The sequence below is a fragment of the Cyprinodon tularosa genome, unplaced genomic scaffold, assembly GCF_016077235.1.
Source record: "Cyprinodon tularosa strain WSP-4 unplaced genomic scaffold, ASM1607723v1 ctg167, whole genome shotgun sequence".
In the NCBI taxonomy this organism is placed as follows: Eukaryota; Metazoa; Chordata; class Actinopteri; order Cyprinodontiformes; family Cyprinodontidae; genus Cyprinodon; species Cyprinodon tularosa.
In genome coordinates this window covers 1,679,982-1,693,729 of record NW_024038504.1, presented here as the reverse complement: position 1 = coordinate 1,693,729, position 13,748 = coordinate 1,679,982, and the positions used below count along the sequence as shown (strand labels likewise).

General features: G+C 37.4%; 1 protein-coding gene across 4 annotated transcripts in view; it reads left to right on the top strand.

The window, feature by feature from the left end:
* Positions 1–13,342, top strand: part of osbpl9 (oxysterol binding protein-like 9) — a 49,909-nt gene extending 36,567 nt beyond the window's left edge. For all 4 annotated transcript variants that reach the window (XM_038281108.1, XM_038281107.1, XM_038281110.1 and 1 more), the window contains 14 exons: positions 2,247–2,351; positions 4,884–5,043; positions 5,267–5,379; positions 6,668–6,786; positions 6,869–6,954; positions 7,046–7,226; positions 7,388–7,472; positions 7,620–7,730; positions 7,813–7,876; positions 7,955–8,095; positions 8,197–8,275; positions 10,886–10,977; positions 11,070–11,205; positions 11,728–13,342. In XM_038281108.1, coding sequence (XP_038137036.1) covers positions 2,247–2,351; positions 4,884–5,043; positions 5,267–5,379; positions 6,668–6,786; positions 6,869–6,954; positions 7,046–7,226; positions 7,388–7,472; positions 7,620–7,730; positions 7,813–7,876; positions 7,955–8,095; positions 8,197–8,275; positions 10,886–10,977; positions 11,070–11,205; positions 11,728–11,802 — 1,547 coding nt within the window. In that variant the 3' untranslated portion in view covers positions 11,803–13,342. The remainder of the gene's footprint in view (positions 1–2,246; positions 2,352–4,883; positions 5,044–5,266; positions 5,380–6,667; positions 6,787–6,868; positions 6,955–7,045; positions 7,227–7,387; positions 7,473–7,619; positions 7,731–7,812; positions 7,877–7,954; positions 8,096–8,196; positions 8,276–10,885; positions 10,978–11,069; positions 11,206–11,727) is intronic.
* Positions 13,343–13,748: the final 406 nt, after the last annotated feature.

Here is a 13,748-nt window from a genome sequence, read left to right as displayed (position 1 = left end):
ATGCTTCCTGCAGCTGACCAACTTTTTGGAGATGCAGATTTCATTTTCCAACAGGACTTGGCACCTGCACACAGTGCCAAAGCTACCAGTACCTGGTTGAAGGACCATGGTATCCCTGTTCTTAATTGGCCAGCAAACTCTCCTGACCTTAACCCCATAGAAAATCTATGGGGTATTGTGAAGAAGAAGATGCAATACACCAGACCCAACAATTCAGAAGAGCTAAAAGGCACTATTAGAGCAACCTGGGCTATCATAACACCTGAGCAGTGCCACAGACTGATCGACTCCATGCCACGCCGCATTGCTGCAGTAATACAGGCCAAAGGAGGCCCAACTAAATACTGAGTGCTGTACATGCTCATACTTTTCATGTTCATACTTTTCAGTTGGCCAACATTTCTATAAATCCTTTGTTTTTATTGGTCTTCAGTAATATTCTAATTTTCTGATATGATGAATTTGAGATTTTCATTTGTTGTCATTTGTAATCATCAAAATTAAACAAAATAAACATCTGAAATATATGAGTTTGTATGTAATGTATGAATATAATATACAAGTTTCACTTTTTAAATGGAATTACTGAAATCAATCTACTTTTTCATGATATTCTAATTTTATGACCAGCACTTGTGTATATATATATATATATATATTATTTATTTTTTATTTTTTCTGTTTGTTTTTGTGAAGTTTTTTTAGGATTGACTTGACTATACCTTCCTCAAAAAGAACAGCTTATTGGAACAGCTTGAATAATAAAGGGTTAGTTGTACTATAGACAAGGAAGCCTATTGTCATTTTCAAAACACATTTTTTTTGTTGCTAAAACTTGAGTTCATGTCTAGTAATATTGTATTTAAAAAAACCAAGATGTGATGAGAGAAATAGTTTGGGGTTGAAAGACTGGGGCCGTTTCTCAATTCACAATAACTAGAGTATTCGACTCGGGTCCTCGGCAAGTTTGTTCTTGAGAAGAACACAGGAAAGTTTGGACTCAAGGAGAACGGGAGCACAGAGCATAAATATGGGTCAATTGGAACAGAAGCGTACTCATGACGTCACCACAGGCTGAGCTCTTCCGGAGCTGTGTTTCACCTCCTGTTATTAATAGTCTATAGATAATAATAAATTCTTTTTTTCATTTAGTGGGAGAGTAATGATTAACACAGTTAGATAAACAAATATCAAATTAACATTTTGCCAAATCAAAAAAATCGGCATCAGAGTTAGCAATACGGGCTAAAATTAGCCCTGGCTGCAGTTACCCTTGAAGCTCCGCTGGTTGCGGCGATTCTCTCGACTGCAGATTTTATTTTTTTTTCAATTACACATTAAATCGGTAAATGGGCCATATAGTGATGCTTAAAAGTATAATGTCTCGCCTCAAATGATCATAAAACGTACTTTTATTGAACAACAGTAACGGAAAAGGAAACAGAAACAGAAAAATAGCATCCGGATCGCCAAAAACTGTTTAATAAAAGGCTTTGTCCGATCTCGGTCTTCTCATAGACATTATATACGTAGACGTCTCATTGGACGCCGGCCGACGTGCCTAGAAACGGCCATCTTGGATCGGACCACAGTTCAAAAGGCTGCTGTCAGAATGAATAGGAGGAGCCTTAGATCTCATTCTAATCACATGAAAGACGAGTCAAAAATAATATTACAATAATCTCTTACATCTCACAACCCTTTAAAAGACCAAAACAAATTCTAAAATTACCTTAGTGTTAGATTACACATATTTATTCAGATTAAAAACTATTTCAACTGAACTCAAACTTGATGATATTTATGCAGTTATATTTTGCAATAAAAAATTTATATTATTAACATAAAGTTTTATATTAATAAATTATATGATTGTTTTAAATATATAATATTTTATATAGTATAATATGATTATTATTCAGTATTTTAAATGATTGTTCTTTGATAATGAGTATTATGATCTATAGGGGAATTTGTTTTTTGTAATTTGATTTATAAAAGAGGGAGAATGCACAAGTTCACGTGTTGAGAAACGGCCCATGATACAACTGTTGCATTTTTTGAATGCAATAGTTGTATCATGGTAACTATTGCAAAAGTGCAAAATTGTCAACAGCTAATGTTTGCTGCGTCTCTCATGATGATCTCCGATCAATCAGTAAATATGATTTGATTTAATGTGATCCGGCTTCCTTTTCAGGCTTCAATTCCAACAGCTTTGCTTTCTTTTTCTTTTTTTGTCACAGACGCTTCTCAGGTGTGTAAATCAGACCAACGACCTTCCACATTAGCTGTTGGTCCCGTGGTCACAGTGATGGGTAGTCTGCAGACCCCGACTCCCAACAGCACAGGTGAGCCTTCATTTTACACTGTGCCTAGCTTTTCTACCCAGTGTGAGTTTGTATAATAACATTTTAAAACCACATCAGCAATGTCAAATTAATTCATAGATCTTTTACCAAACAGGAGGTTGATATGGAAGCGGATTGCATTCACCAAAAAAAAAATAAAAAATCAGACAGCTTATCTCATACTTATAATATACTGATCTTGTACTTATGAGATCCTGATCTCCATATTATGAGATAATATGTCATATTTAGAAGATAAGGAAAGACGGTCATTGCTAAGCTACGCTACATGAAACCTGAACAAGGAGTTGGTTGTCGGATTTGATGTACTTTGAATTCCTTTTAGGTATGCAACACTGGGAAATGCTGAGTTTCTTCAATATGGATGGAATTAGTTTTAGTTTGTCAGCATTGCGCAGTAAGTCCTTAGAATTGCTTAGGAGAAAAAGTCCACTCTACTCTGACTTGCTGGAAATCGCACTGCTCCTGCAGGAGCAATTGAACCAGCACGGGATGCTTTATGGTTACAAATTAATGCATCTGATATGCATTCCAGCTGGCTTGGTGTTGTCCCAAAAAACTGTCCCCCAGTACCTTCACAAAATGATCCACAAGGAGTACAGCTGGGGCTTCAAAATCATTTAAAACAACCAGGCATGTCGATTCATATGAAAAAATAAAAACGGAATCTCTTTTAATGGAGCTGCTGACGGATTTTCACATATGGTCATATGGCTGCATGCTTACTCCACAAGTAGTAATCCCAGGGTTATAGCTGGATGCTTTATTGATAGGGTGAAAAACAGGAGTGGAACTCCAACGTGTGTAAGCTCAGACCTCGGTACAGAGAACTGGTCAGTGGAACATATGCAAACAGATACTGATCTCTTAATTAGGAGATAAGCTGTCTGATTTTTTTTTTTCTTCTTTCTTGAATACAATACACTCCCGTAGGTTGAGACCACAGGAATGAATATTTTTAAAACAGGAAACACATAATTAATGCAAGAGCAGGTGATGCATCTAGATTCTGTTCTACCAAGTTTTATAAATTAATGGTTTCACCGGTTTTCTCTAAGATTAAACTAAAATACATTTTTAGTTCAGTCTTAAAGAGAAGAAGCTTTATTGTCCTCGTATAATAAACAGCAAAATATACTAAGGCTGCATCTCCTTTTAGGAGCATCAATGATGTTTTAGTTATAATTTGGTACAGGTTTTTTGTCATAAAAGGAAAAGATGAAGATCCTTTTTTAAATAATTATAGTTAAGCTTTTTAATTTATTTTTTTTGTGTGTGTGTTTGTTTCTTCCCCCAATGCTTTACCTACTGTCAAATGAAGAGAGCCATTTATGGACAAATAATCTGATTTTAAACACTAGCTGATTAACTGACAGGTATAAAGAAAATAGTATACTAGTGATTATTAATAGTTTACTATTAATAATCACTTTTGGTTGTTTCTTAAAATAAGTAAAATCCGAAGGGTTCCAGGCTGAATATGAATGAAGCATTTGGAAAATATTGTTTTATGTGGGGTTTTTTAAGGTCTTGACAGCATTTTGTGGATCTATATTAATCATTTTTTTTACAGCTCATTGTTTTAAAGGAAAATATAAAATCCCTAAAAAGATTACTGGGAAAAAAATAATAATAATGTAATCATTTCGTCCATTTATCCATCCTGCTTTGAATTATTCATGTTGGTTCTTTTTTGTTTGTTTTTGTTAGAGGTTTTAGTTATATTTTTTCCTACATATTTTTTTTTTCCTTTTCCTTTTAAAGTGCATTTTATGCATTTTAAGGTAATACTACTGAATAAACAGAATATTTCTGTGATAACCATTAGAAATGTGAGATCTATCCTGTGCCTCTGTAAATTCTGCAAAAACTGGTCTAGATTTTTTTTTATTAATTTTGAAATGTGCTGTAAACTTTTAGGTGCATGTTATTTTAACTTAAAATCTTTACATTCTCTTGATAATTAATATTTGGTTTACTATTTTGAATAGCAAATAATGCATTAACATTGCCAGTTTAAGAGTACATTTTCTTTACCAATATTGAACCCTGCAGGTTTTTCCTGTTGATTTGAAAAGAAATATTAAAGAAAACATATTTCATGCAAGGGGGAAAAAACTACTGATTGTTTCTCAGAAGGATCCATAACTGGTAAAATTTCAAATATTTCATGTAAAATGATTAAATGCTTGAACAAAATGAGAAAGAAGCCACTAGAGGAAAAATAATATTTATTTACTGTTCCTTGTTGTCGATGAGCACTGGGTGAATTAAAGAGGAGTTTGCAGCCTGTGTGCCTCCACTGCTGATGCAGCAGTATCTAAAGGCTGTGCTGTGCATTAACTAAGCCTAGCTGTGCAGTCTTTATGCTCCACAGAGGCGGCAGTCGCTGTGTTAAAGATGCTTTAATACCTCTATGCTCTGCTTGCTCATCATGCTGCTGATTTAACTGTCATAAACCAAACTGAGACGCTTGCGCTTCTGACGTCTGCTCTGTTTCTGGTCTAACAGGGAGTGGCCCGTCCGGCCCCAGCAGCGGCGTCTCCTCTCCGACTCACATCCCCCTGCCCTCACACTCAGTGCCAGACTTCTCCTACTCCTCCAGCGAGGATGAGTTTTATGATGCTGACGAGTATAACCAGGGCAGCATTTCACCCAAACACTTTGCAGAGTGAGTGTTTTCAGCACCCCACCTCTAGCAACCTCAACTGCCTATTATGGATGCATTTTGTGTAATGAGAGCAGCACTCTATTCCAGTGGCCGGCCTGCATCTCTGGTGCAGAAAGATTGCTTTGAATCCTTAAACATCCAGCTGCATCAACAACTTCAATTTGAAAGGCTTGTCTCGGTACTCCAGGTTCATCTCCATTTTCTCCTCTCATTTTGCCCCCAGTCCCTCAGGGCCCTCTGCTGCTCCCACGGCAACTAACGAGCAAACATCATTAAAACGGCCTGAAACCACAGAGTCCCTCAACTCAACCATGTCAAACGGCACCACAGATCCAGGTAACACACTGACGAGATAAAATATGGATTTTTACAGTCCATTCAAACTGACAAATGTTTAGCTGGAGCCTCCTGTTAAGCATTTTGTTATCCAAGGTACCAAAAATGGTAAGTTCAATATAAGCACCACTGTATAGCAAACAAGGCAAAATCGAGAGGTCAGATGTTGTCTGCAGGGTCCACCTTGTTTTAAAGCAGAGTGTAACTCCTTCATATAAAACCTTAAGTTATCTAATGCTGCCTAATGTTACCTGCTGTCAATCATGTAAAGAAAGCTAGTTTAAAAAGTAAAAAGAAAATAATAAATTAGCCCAGTTAAAACCTAAGAAAAAATAGGTTCCTTTATCAGCATTAATTTTCTAATGTAACTAAAAAAAAAGTTGTTTCCTTCTTTCAGTGGTTTTCATGCATTTCTTATAGAATCACTATTTGTTTATTACCATATTAGGGCTAATGACTGTTTTGGTCTTTATCTTGACCTTTACTTTTGCCCTAAAAATCTTTTTTTTTATGTTACCAAAATAATAAGGTCTGCTTCTGCCCTCCAATAAAACTCTTGAAATGTAGAATTTCAAAGTATTTTATAAAAGGATTAAAACTTTATACACCAATGGATCCTAAAGTGGGAAGTATGCCCCCTTGGGGGGCTCAGTGTAGTTGAAAGGTCACTTCGAAAGATAGTATTGACGGCAAATTCTGTTCCAATTTAAAGGGGAATATTATTTATATAACTGTAGTATAATTACATTTTTGTTCAACTGTGGCTGATTGGTCAGAGAGGGGTTCAGAAACATTCTCCTAAATCAAAGGAAGCCCAGAAGACTTTGTCTTATTTGGTGATCAGTGTGTTTTATCTAACATGGGAGAAGCAGGTCGGCCTTGCTAGATTATGCCTATTCATACTTCTTTAACATCACATTAGCAAGGTTTTAATTGATGTCATTAAGGTTTTTGTTATACTGGACTAACAGAGAATTGAATCATTCTATGTAGCTTCCGTGAACGTCTTGACCATAAATTACAAACCGATGGACTAAATTAATTAGATTACTCCCGTTGTATAGGTTGGCTGCACATTTTGGATTTAACAATTTGAAAAATTTATTTTGTCGGCCTGTCACTTAAAAAAACTTGAGTTTATTAAAAGTTTTCCATCAACAGAACATTAGAATGAGATTTCTTTGAGTCAGAGGTTCAAAAATATTAAAGCAGAATCGATGAAAACGGGAATTTTCTTATCAAAGCATTAATAAAATTAGACTGCTGATGTTCTTGCCGCTGTGTTCAGATATGTTTGACAATAATGACGACCGTGATGACGATGGTGAGGGGGAGTCTGTGGAAGAGCACAAGAGCGTCATCATGCATCTGCTGTCACAAGTCCGTTTGGGCATGGACCTCACTAAAGTAAGCTCTCCTGAAAATGAGAGGTTTAGCCTTGGTGTGTAAATATCCAAATTTTCATGATGCTGTTTGATTTTTCCATCAGGTGGTTCTGCCTACTTTCATCCTAGAGAGGAGATCTTTGTTAGAGATGTATGCAGACTTCTTTGCACACCCTGATTTATTTGTAAGGTATGCACTTTGGGACTTCGCCCTGCAGAGGATCCATGATACAGAAGTTGAAACGTTTTTTTTAACCATGTTGTGCTGGATGTCTAACTAGTATCGCTGACCAACCGGAGCCCAGGGAACGCATGGTTCAGGTGGTGAAGTGGTTCCTGTCTGCTTTCCATGCAGGCAGGAAAGGTTCAGTGGCCAAAAAACCTTACAATCCAATCCTGGGGGAAGTCTTCTTCTGCCACTGGGATCTTCCAAACGAGATGGAAGAGCCGCCTCCACCTACGGTGAGAAAACCTCAGGGCTTTGTTTAGACTTTAACAATGTATTCACACCCCTTATGCTGATCTGTTAAGTCGTATTACAACCAGAAATTCAATGTATTTATAATGATTCTGTTAAGTTTTTAATGTTCCTTTGATCTGACTTGTTTTTTTGTTTCTTCCAGGAGGCCGTAACAGACGGTCCAGTTCCCTGGTCTTCACCCAACAGTGTGCGTTTCGTGGCAGAGCAGGTCTCTCACCACCCGCCCAGTAAGTGACAGAACATGTCCTTGTCAGCATTGACAGCTGTAGCGTTGAATGTTTCATAAACACAACAGACGACAGCCTAACAGCAGCTTGTCGTCTCTGTTTATTTCTGTCATTCTTCCTTCATCTTGTTTTTTATTCTCCTTGTAGTCTCTGCATTTTACGCGGAGTGTTTAAATAAGAAGATCCAGTTCAACGCTCACATCTGGACCAAGTCCAAGTTTCTTGGCATGTCTATAGGGGTCCACAACATCGGTCAAGGTGGGTGAGACTTCTCTTTAAACGCAGCATGGTTGCAAGAAATAATGATTGTTTTATTGATGTTCCTCTGCTTGCTGTCTAGGCTGTGTGTCGTGTTTGGAGCATGATGAACATTATATTCTTACCTTCCCTAATGGATACGGCAGGTGTGTACAACAGTACGCCCATTTTATCTGTGAGGAGTGGAGACGGTGGACTCTCTGACCTTAAGACTGTCTCTCTAGGTCGATTCTGACCGTGCCCTGGGTGGAGTTGGGTGGAGAGTGCAACATTTCCTGCTCAAAGTCAGGCTACAGCGCCACCATCGTATTCCACACCAAACCTTTCTATGGCGGAAAGAAGCACAGGGTCACAGCAGAAATCTTGTAAGATGAATGAAGTTTCAGGCCCCTGCAGCATCTCACCCACGTCTACCTTTGGGTGGAATTGTACAATATTTTAATGTTTTTCTGCATTTGTCCTGCAGCGCACCAAATGACAAGAAATCTTTCTGCTCCATTGAAGGAGAATGGAACGGAGTGATGTACTCCAAGCTGGCAACTGGAGTGAGTTCATGCTTGTTTTGTTGGCTGTTGATGGTTGATAGTATTTGCTTACAGAAACGGACCCCCATCCCTCTCAGAAAGGGACACTTAACCTACATTATTTCCCCAACAAGGTTATAACTACAGCAAGGTTCCTTCACACTTATATCTAACCTAAAATGTGTTGAAAATCAATTTATGTCATAAATATTTATGTAAGTAGTGAGTGTAAAAGTGGAATTTGGAAAAATTAAGCAGAATATACACTGCTTGGCCAAAATAATAAATCACCACCTGGATGTAATCCAGCAAATATATGTGAGCATCCTAGAAGACGATTACTGTGTGGGTTGTTATATTTCAGCTGGCAACACATTATTTACCCCCATGTGGTGCTATGAGTTGCTTCTAATTTCTTAGAGAAGTGATGGTGTTCAGAGGGCCGTACAGTACTGAGGCGTCCCTTCTCTCAGTGAGCCCTGGGAAGCTGTGGCTACAGAGAGGCCTGCCCCCATTAATGTAGTCTTTGAATAACTGTGTTATCAAGATAATCAAGGCTCAACGTCGCTCTTATGGGTTTAACAGCCATTTAATGTGGACACGTCTTACAAAGCCCAAATAAATGCCTGTTTAACCCATAAGAACGACGTTGAGCCTTGATTATCTCGAGAGGAGTAACAGTCAGAACTCATTGGCCGCATAAACTCCAGAGGAATAAAGATAGCTTAATCAGCTTTTCTTGAAAAACAGGTGCAAAAAAGAATTGTGTCAATCAATCTTTCCTGTGGGCAACAACGTGACATGCGGAGCAAAAACATAGTTTCCTCGTTACATTTTAATGTGCTTTTTAACCAATGTACATAAACGACATTAATTTACTGAAAGTTATTTATTTATTTATGATTGAACTTTTAATTTCAATACTAGTTTGTATTAAATCTTCTTTTTAACTAAATATTAAAATATTTAAATTAGTTGACTCTGATGGCAGCTAAAAACTGAATATACCGTGGTGTAAAGTGCTTTGGAGACCCCGGAGTTTAAAAAGCTACACAACTAAAGACCATCTGCCATTTACTAAACTATCATGTTGAACAATACATTCTGTTTTTGGAAAACATGTCTATTTCAGAGGGTTTAAACCATTGGCATGCAGCAAGCAGAGGAAACATCTGAGGATATTACAGAAGCTATGCCTATTTGGTTAAGAACTATCCAACACATTATTAAAAGCTGGAAGGATAGGGGGGTCCCATCAACTAAAACACTAACTAGAGTAGCTAACCGGAGGAAAAAGGCTTCAATTTGTTAGAGAACATAAAGATTAGACTCTGGAGCAATGGGTATATAGTCTGATGAGTCCAGGTGTCTCCTGTTTCAGAACGGTGAAAGCTTCAGGGTAAGAAGAGAGGTGGATAAACTGGTGCACCCATCATTCCTGTAGTTTACTATACAAAAGGGGGCAGAGCTATTTGCGGCAAAACAGGGCAAATTGAGACCAATCCATGGGCTAAACTTTGGGGGTAGACTGTCAGATGTATGACCCAAGAGAACCTCCTACACATTTCTCAGGGACACACCCACCACCCAGGTGTCACCTAATGAATAAATATCCAATAATACTATTATGGATCCTACAGAGCTACGATCTGGGGCTGCTGCAGTTTGTCAGGTCTGGCTTTGGCAACAACATGAACTCATAGAATGAGGTCAGCTGACTACCTGAGTATACTGAATGACCAGGTTATTACATGAAGAGTTTTAAGGCATATTCCAAGATGGACATGCCAGGATTTAAAGACTCCACACCTGAACTCCATTATTAATGTCTGGCTTTGCTCTTTGGTCAGACTCTACCATCATTAATGCAACACTGGATGGAAGGTGGTCCAATTAAATATTACTGTGTGACTGGTTTTTTGGGTGGTGCCATCTTTTTTTTTTTTTTTTTTTTGGCCAAGCAGTGTTATATATTCATACATGATCTAACTTGAGTTTTCTTTAGAAGATGACTTTTTGTGCCCAAGAGATAGATGGGGAAATTTATTTGAAAATTGACAAAGAAAAAACAAGAATTCGTCATAAACCATGGATCTGCTGACTTTAAGCTTTATTAACCTTTATTTGTTTTTGTATATTTCTAAAAAAAAAAAAAAAAAGTCAACTAAAGCTAGCATTCAGTGCTTTATTTTTTTTTTTATGTAAGACTATTTCTTTTCAATTGTAACGTTTGAAGTTATGATCAGTTAAGGGAAAGCAGGAAAACTATAAATAATTTTATTTCTATCTGTTGTCTTTAGAAATACTTTTGGGTGTTTGTGTGCAAGACATGTAGTCAGAACAATGATGAAAGAAAACATATAAAAATGTTGAATGTTATTGAAGTATTTGCCAGTTTTTGAAATATATATTTTGCACCATTAGGTGCACTTAAAAGCCTTTATTTTTCCCATAAAAGTGACAAAGACCTGCAGCTAATAGTCATGTTCACATTTATATATACGGTAAGAAAAAAAAAGTTAGAGAAACAGACCATCCATGGACGGTGCTCCCTATTGTACGGAAAAATTGGTATATGGACAAAGTGCTATGTTCCACTTCTTAGATCATGTTTTCTGTTCTTTAAAATAGGAAAATGCATCGTTCATAGACACTAAGAAAATGAGCATCATAAAGAAGAAGGTGAGGAAGCTAGAGGACCAGCTGGATTACGAGTCCCGGAGGTGAGAAGAAAATTGGCTGTAATTGGACAAAGTGAACTTTTGACATGTCTTTATCTAGATGTAAGGATTGATAACCCTGGTTTATGCTGCAGGCTATGGAGAGATGTGACACTGAACCTGAAGCTTAAAGACATTGATACAGCAACAGAGGCCAAACATCGTCTTGAGGAGAAACAAAGGGCTGAAGCCAGGGAGAGGAAGGAGAAGGAGCAGCAGTGGGAAACCAGGGTGAGACATTCTGCTTATGTTGCCATGACACAGGGGCGATTATATCAATCGTTCTTCTTACAACTTTTTTTAACAGTGACCTTTTAGGCTCCAGCCAGCATCTAAAACTTCACATCCTACCCAGATAAAAAGAAACACCCTCAGATGTGTGCTGGCATTCTTGGCTGGCTCTGCCCTGGTGGCAACAGTATAATTTCCTTTAGCACATGCAATCTGCTGAAGTGACAGTGGGCGTATTTTACTCTCATTGATCAGTCAGACAGATGTTGATACCAGCTGTTTGTAAACCTCAGCTGAAAGTGAGATCACTAAACTGAAGCTTCTTTAGACGATAAATCAAAATCATCATGACTAAACGTTTATCACAAATAAACAATACGATAAATGCCAACCCCTACACACAGACTTATGCATTAGTACCAAAAAGTTCAGTTTGGTTCTGATATGAGTGAAGGATTAAAATGGTAAAACAAATGATTTGTGTGCTAGAAAAGGTCTTTATTTTTGTTTTGTTTTTTTCAGCTATTCCATGAAGACGGGGAGTGCTGGGTCTACGACGAGCCGCTATTAAAGAGATTAGCTTCTCAGAGGCACTGATAAAGCCACACTCGCTATGATGAACACAGAAGTTCAAAAAGAAATCTGCACAGACACAGGAGTCTTCATAAGAACTCTTTTGCATAAAAAAAAAAAACACACTTCTTATTCAAGCCTTGGGATGATTGATTGAACCTGTACACTGCTTTGCATCTGACTGTATTAAAAAAAAGGAAATGAATGAAAGCATCAAAGATGTAAACATGAGCTCTTCTCCTTACTTGGGCAAATTTCCCCTGCGCTGACCACCGATACCAACCCCTCATCCTCCTCCTCCCCCCACCATACGGCACCGCAGAGAGGAGATGCGAGAGCCGGCCATCACTTCTAGATCCACACTCTATGATCCAGAGAAGCACTTGTGTTCCAGTATACCTGGTTTTGTTTCTTTATAAAAGGGGGAGCTGGAGGCTTGTGGTCGTTGATGTACAATTCAAGTAAAATAACTGGCGCTCTACATCTCAGGGAATCTGACTGAGGAAAGAAAGCTGCTGCACCCTCCCAGAGTCTGACAGCCTTATAACAGTGGAGCCCATGAATCTTAAAGCGGCGGGAGAGAACTTCTCTGCTTGCCTGAAACTAGTTCTAACTGATCTTTATATATAGATATACATATAATTAAATATATATAAATATATATATATTCTTTTTTTATTTCCAATATTTTGTTCTGTTCTTTCTGGCAATACTATACACTATTGGGGTTATGAACATGATGGCTTCACCTCATTAGGAATCATTCCATTTTGATTTTCATCGTTTTGTTTTCCACTTCTGAGCGGCCATTTTTGTTCTTGTATCTTTAATGCTATCCAGAAGCAAAACATGAGCCATGAAACTTACAGAGATTGGGAGAGGTGGAAAATATATTTAAGGACTATATGCAATGCTAAGTTTCAAAGCCAGTTATGCCAAAAAGGAGAATAATATATATAAACTAACTTTGAGATGGATGGCAAATGGTTCCCTGAAAGCATTTCTGAACAAAACAATTGTTTACATGATGTTTTCTCCATGATGAAGATTTAGTCTCCCATTGTTTGCTGCAGATCAACCTCTCTTCTTCACGCTTGCCGGTGATGACCGAGCAGTGTAGACGGACTCAACTGGTTCCTGTCTTTTTCTTTTACACATTCTGCTTTTACATTCAGAACCACATGCTGGTCAACAAGCCTTTTGAACACGAGTGATTTATAAGCTTTTGTTTGGATCTAAATTGCTGAACAGTGATGCAAACAATCCATGTTATCTTAGTTTGAAGAGTTAATTATCAACACAAATGAAAAGGCCTTTAAAATTGCCCACCTGGTCTTAAACTGAAGGTTTACCTGTTTTTCTTCTTTCCTCCATGCTTTTCTTTTTTTGTTGTAAAACTCGTTGAGTAGAGGCCTTGCCTTTCATTTCAGTATTGCCTGATAGAGAGCAATCAAAACAAATGTATTTCGTTTTTTTTTTCATTTCCTTTTCATCATAACCATTGATTGTATCTGACTCTCCTGATAATTGAAGAATTATATTAAATCTCTGAGAGTTATTTCCTGTGAAATTTGATCTTTTAATTTTTGTATTATAGGTCTTGTTTTGCATAACCAGCATAAAGGTTTTTAAACCATTCACTCCGAAGTGAGAAAAGTTTTGGATTAAGCAAATATAAAGTTTTTTTTTATATAGCTAAAAAGAGCTTTACAAGAGATGAAGAGAATTTTTTTCTGCCATTTTTAAAAAGAACCATCATTTTCCAAATCAGTGAGAATGTTTTGAACAGCTGCTCAGATTCAGTGATGTTTTGGGTTAATGTGCCGAAACATCAAGTAGCCCCAGTTTTTAGCCTCCGCCAACCGCTTTTCATAACTGAAATAAGAAATGGGACATTTATTTCTGAGAACTAACTGAGCTGATTACATATTTTAAAACTATTATTTGAAGCTTCAATTATGTTTTTTTGA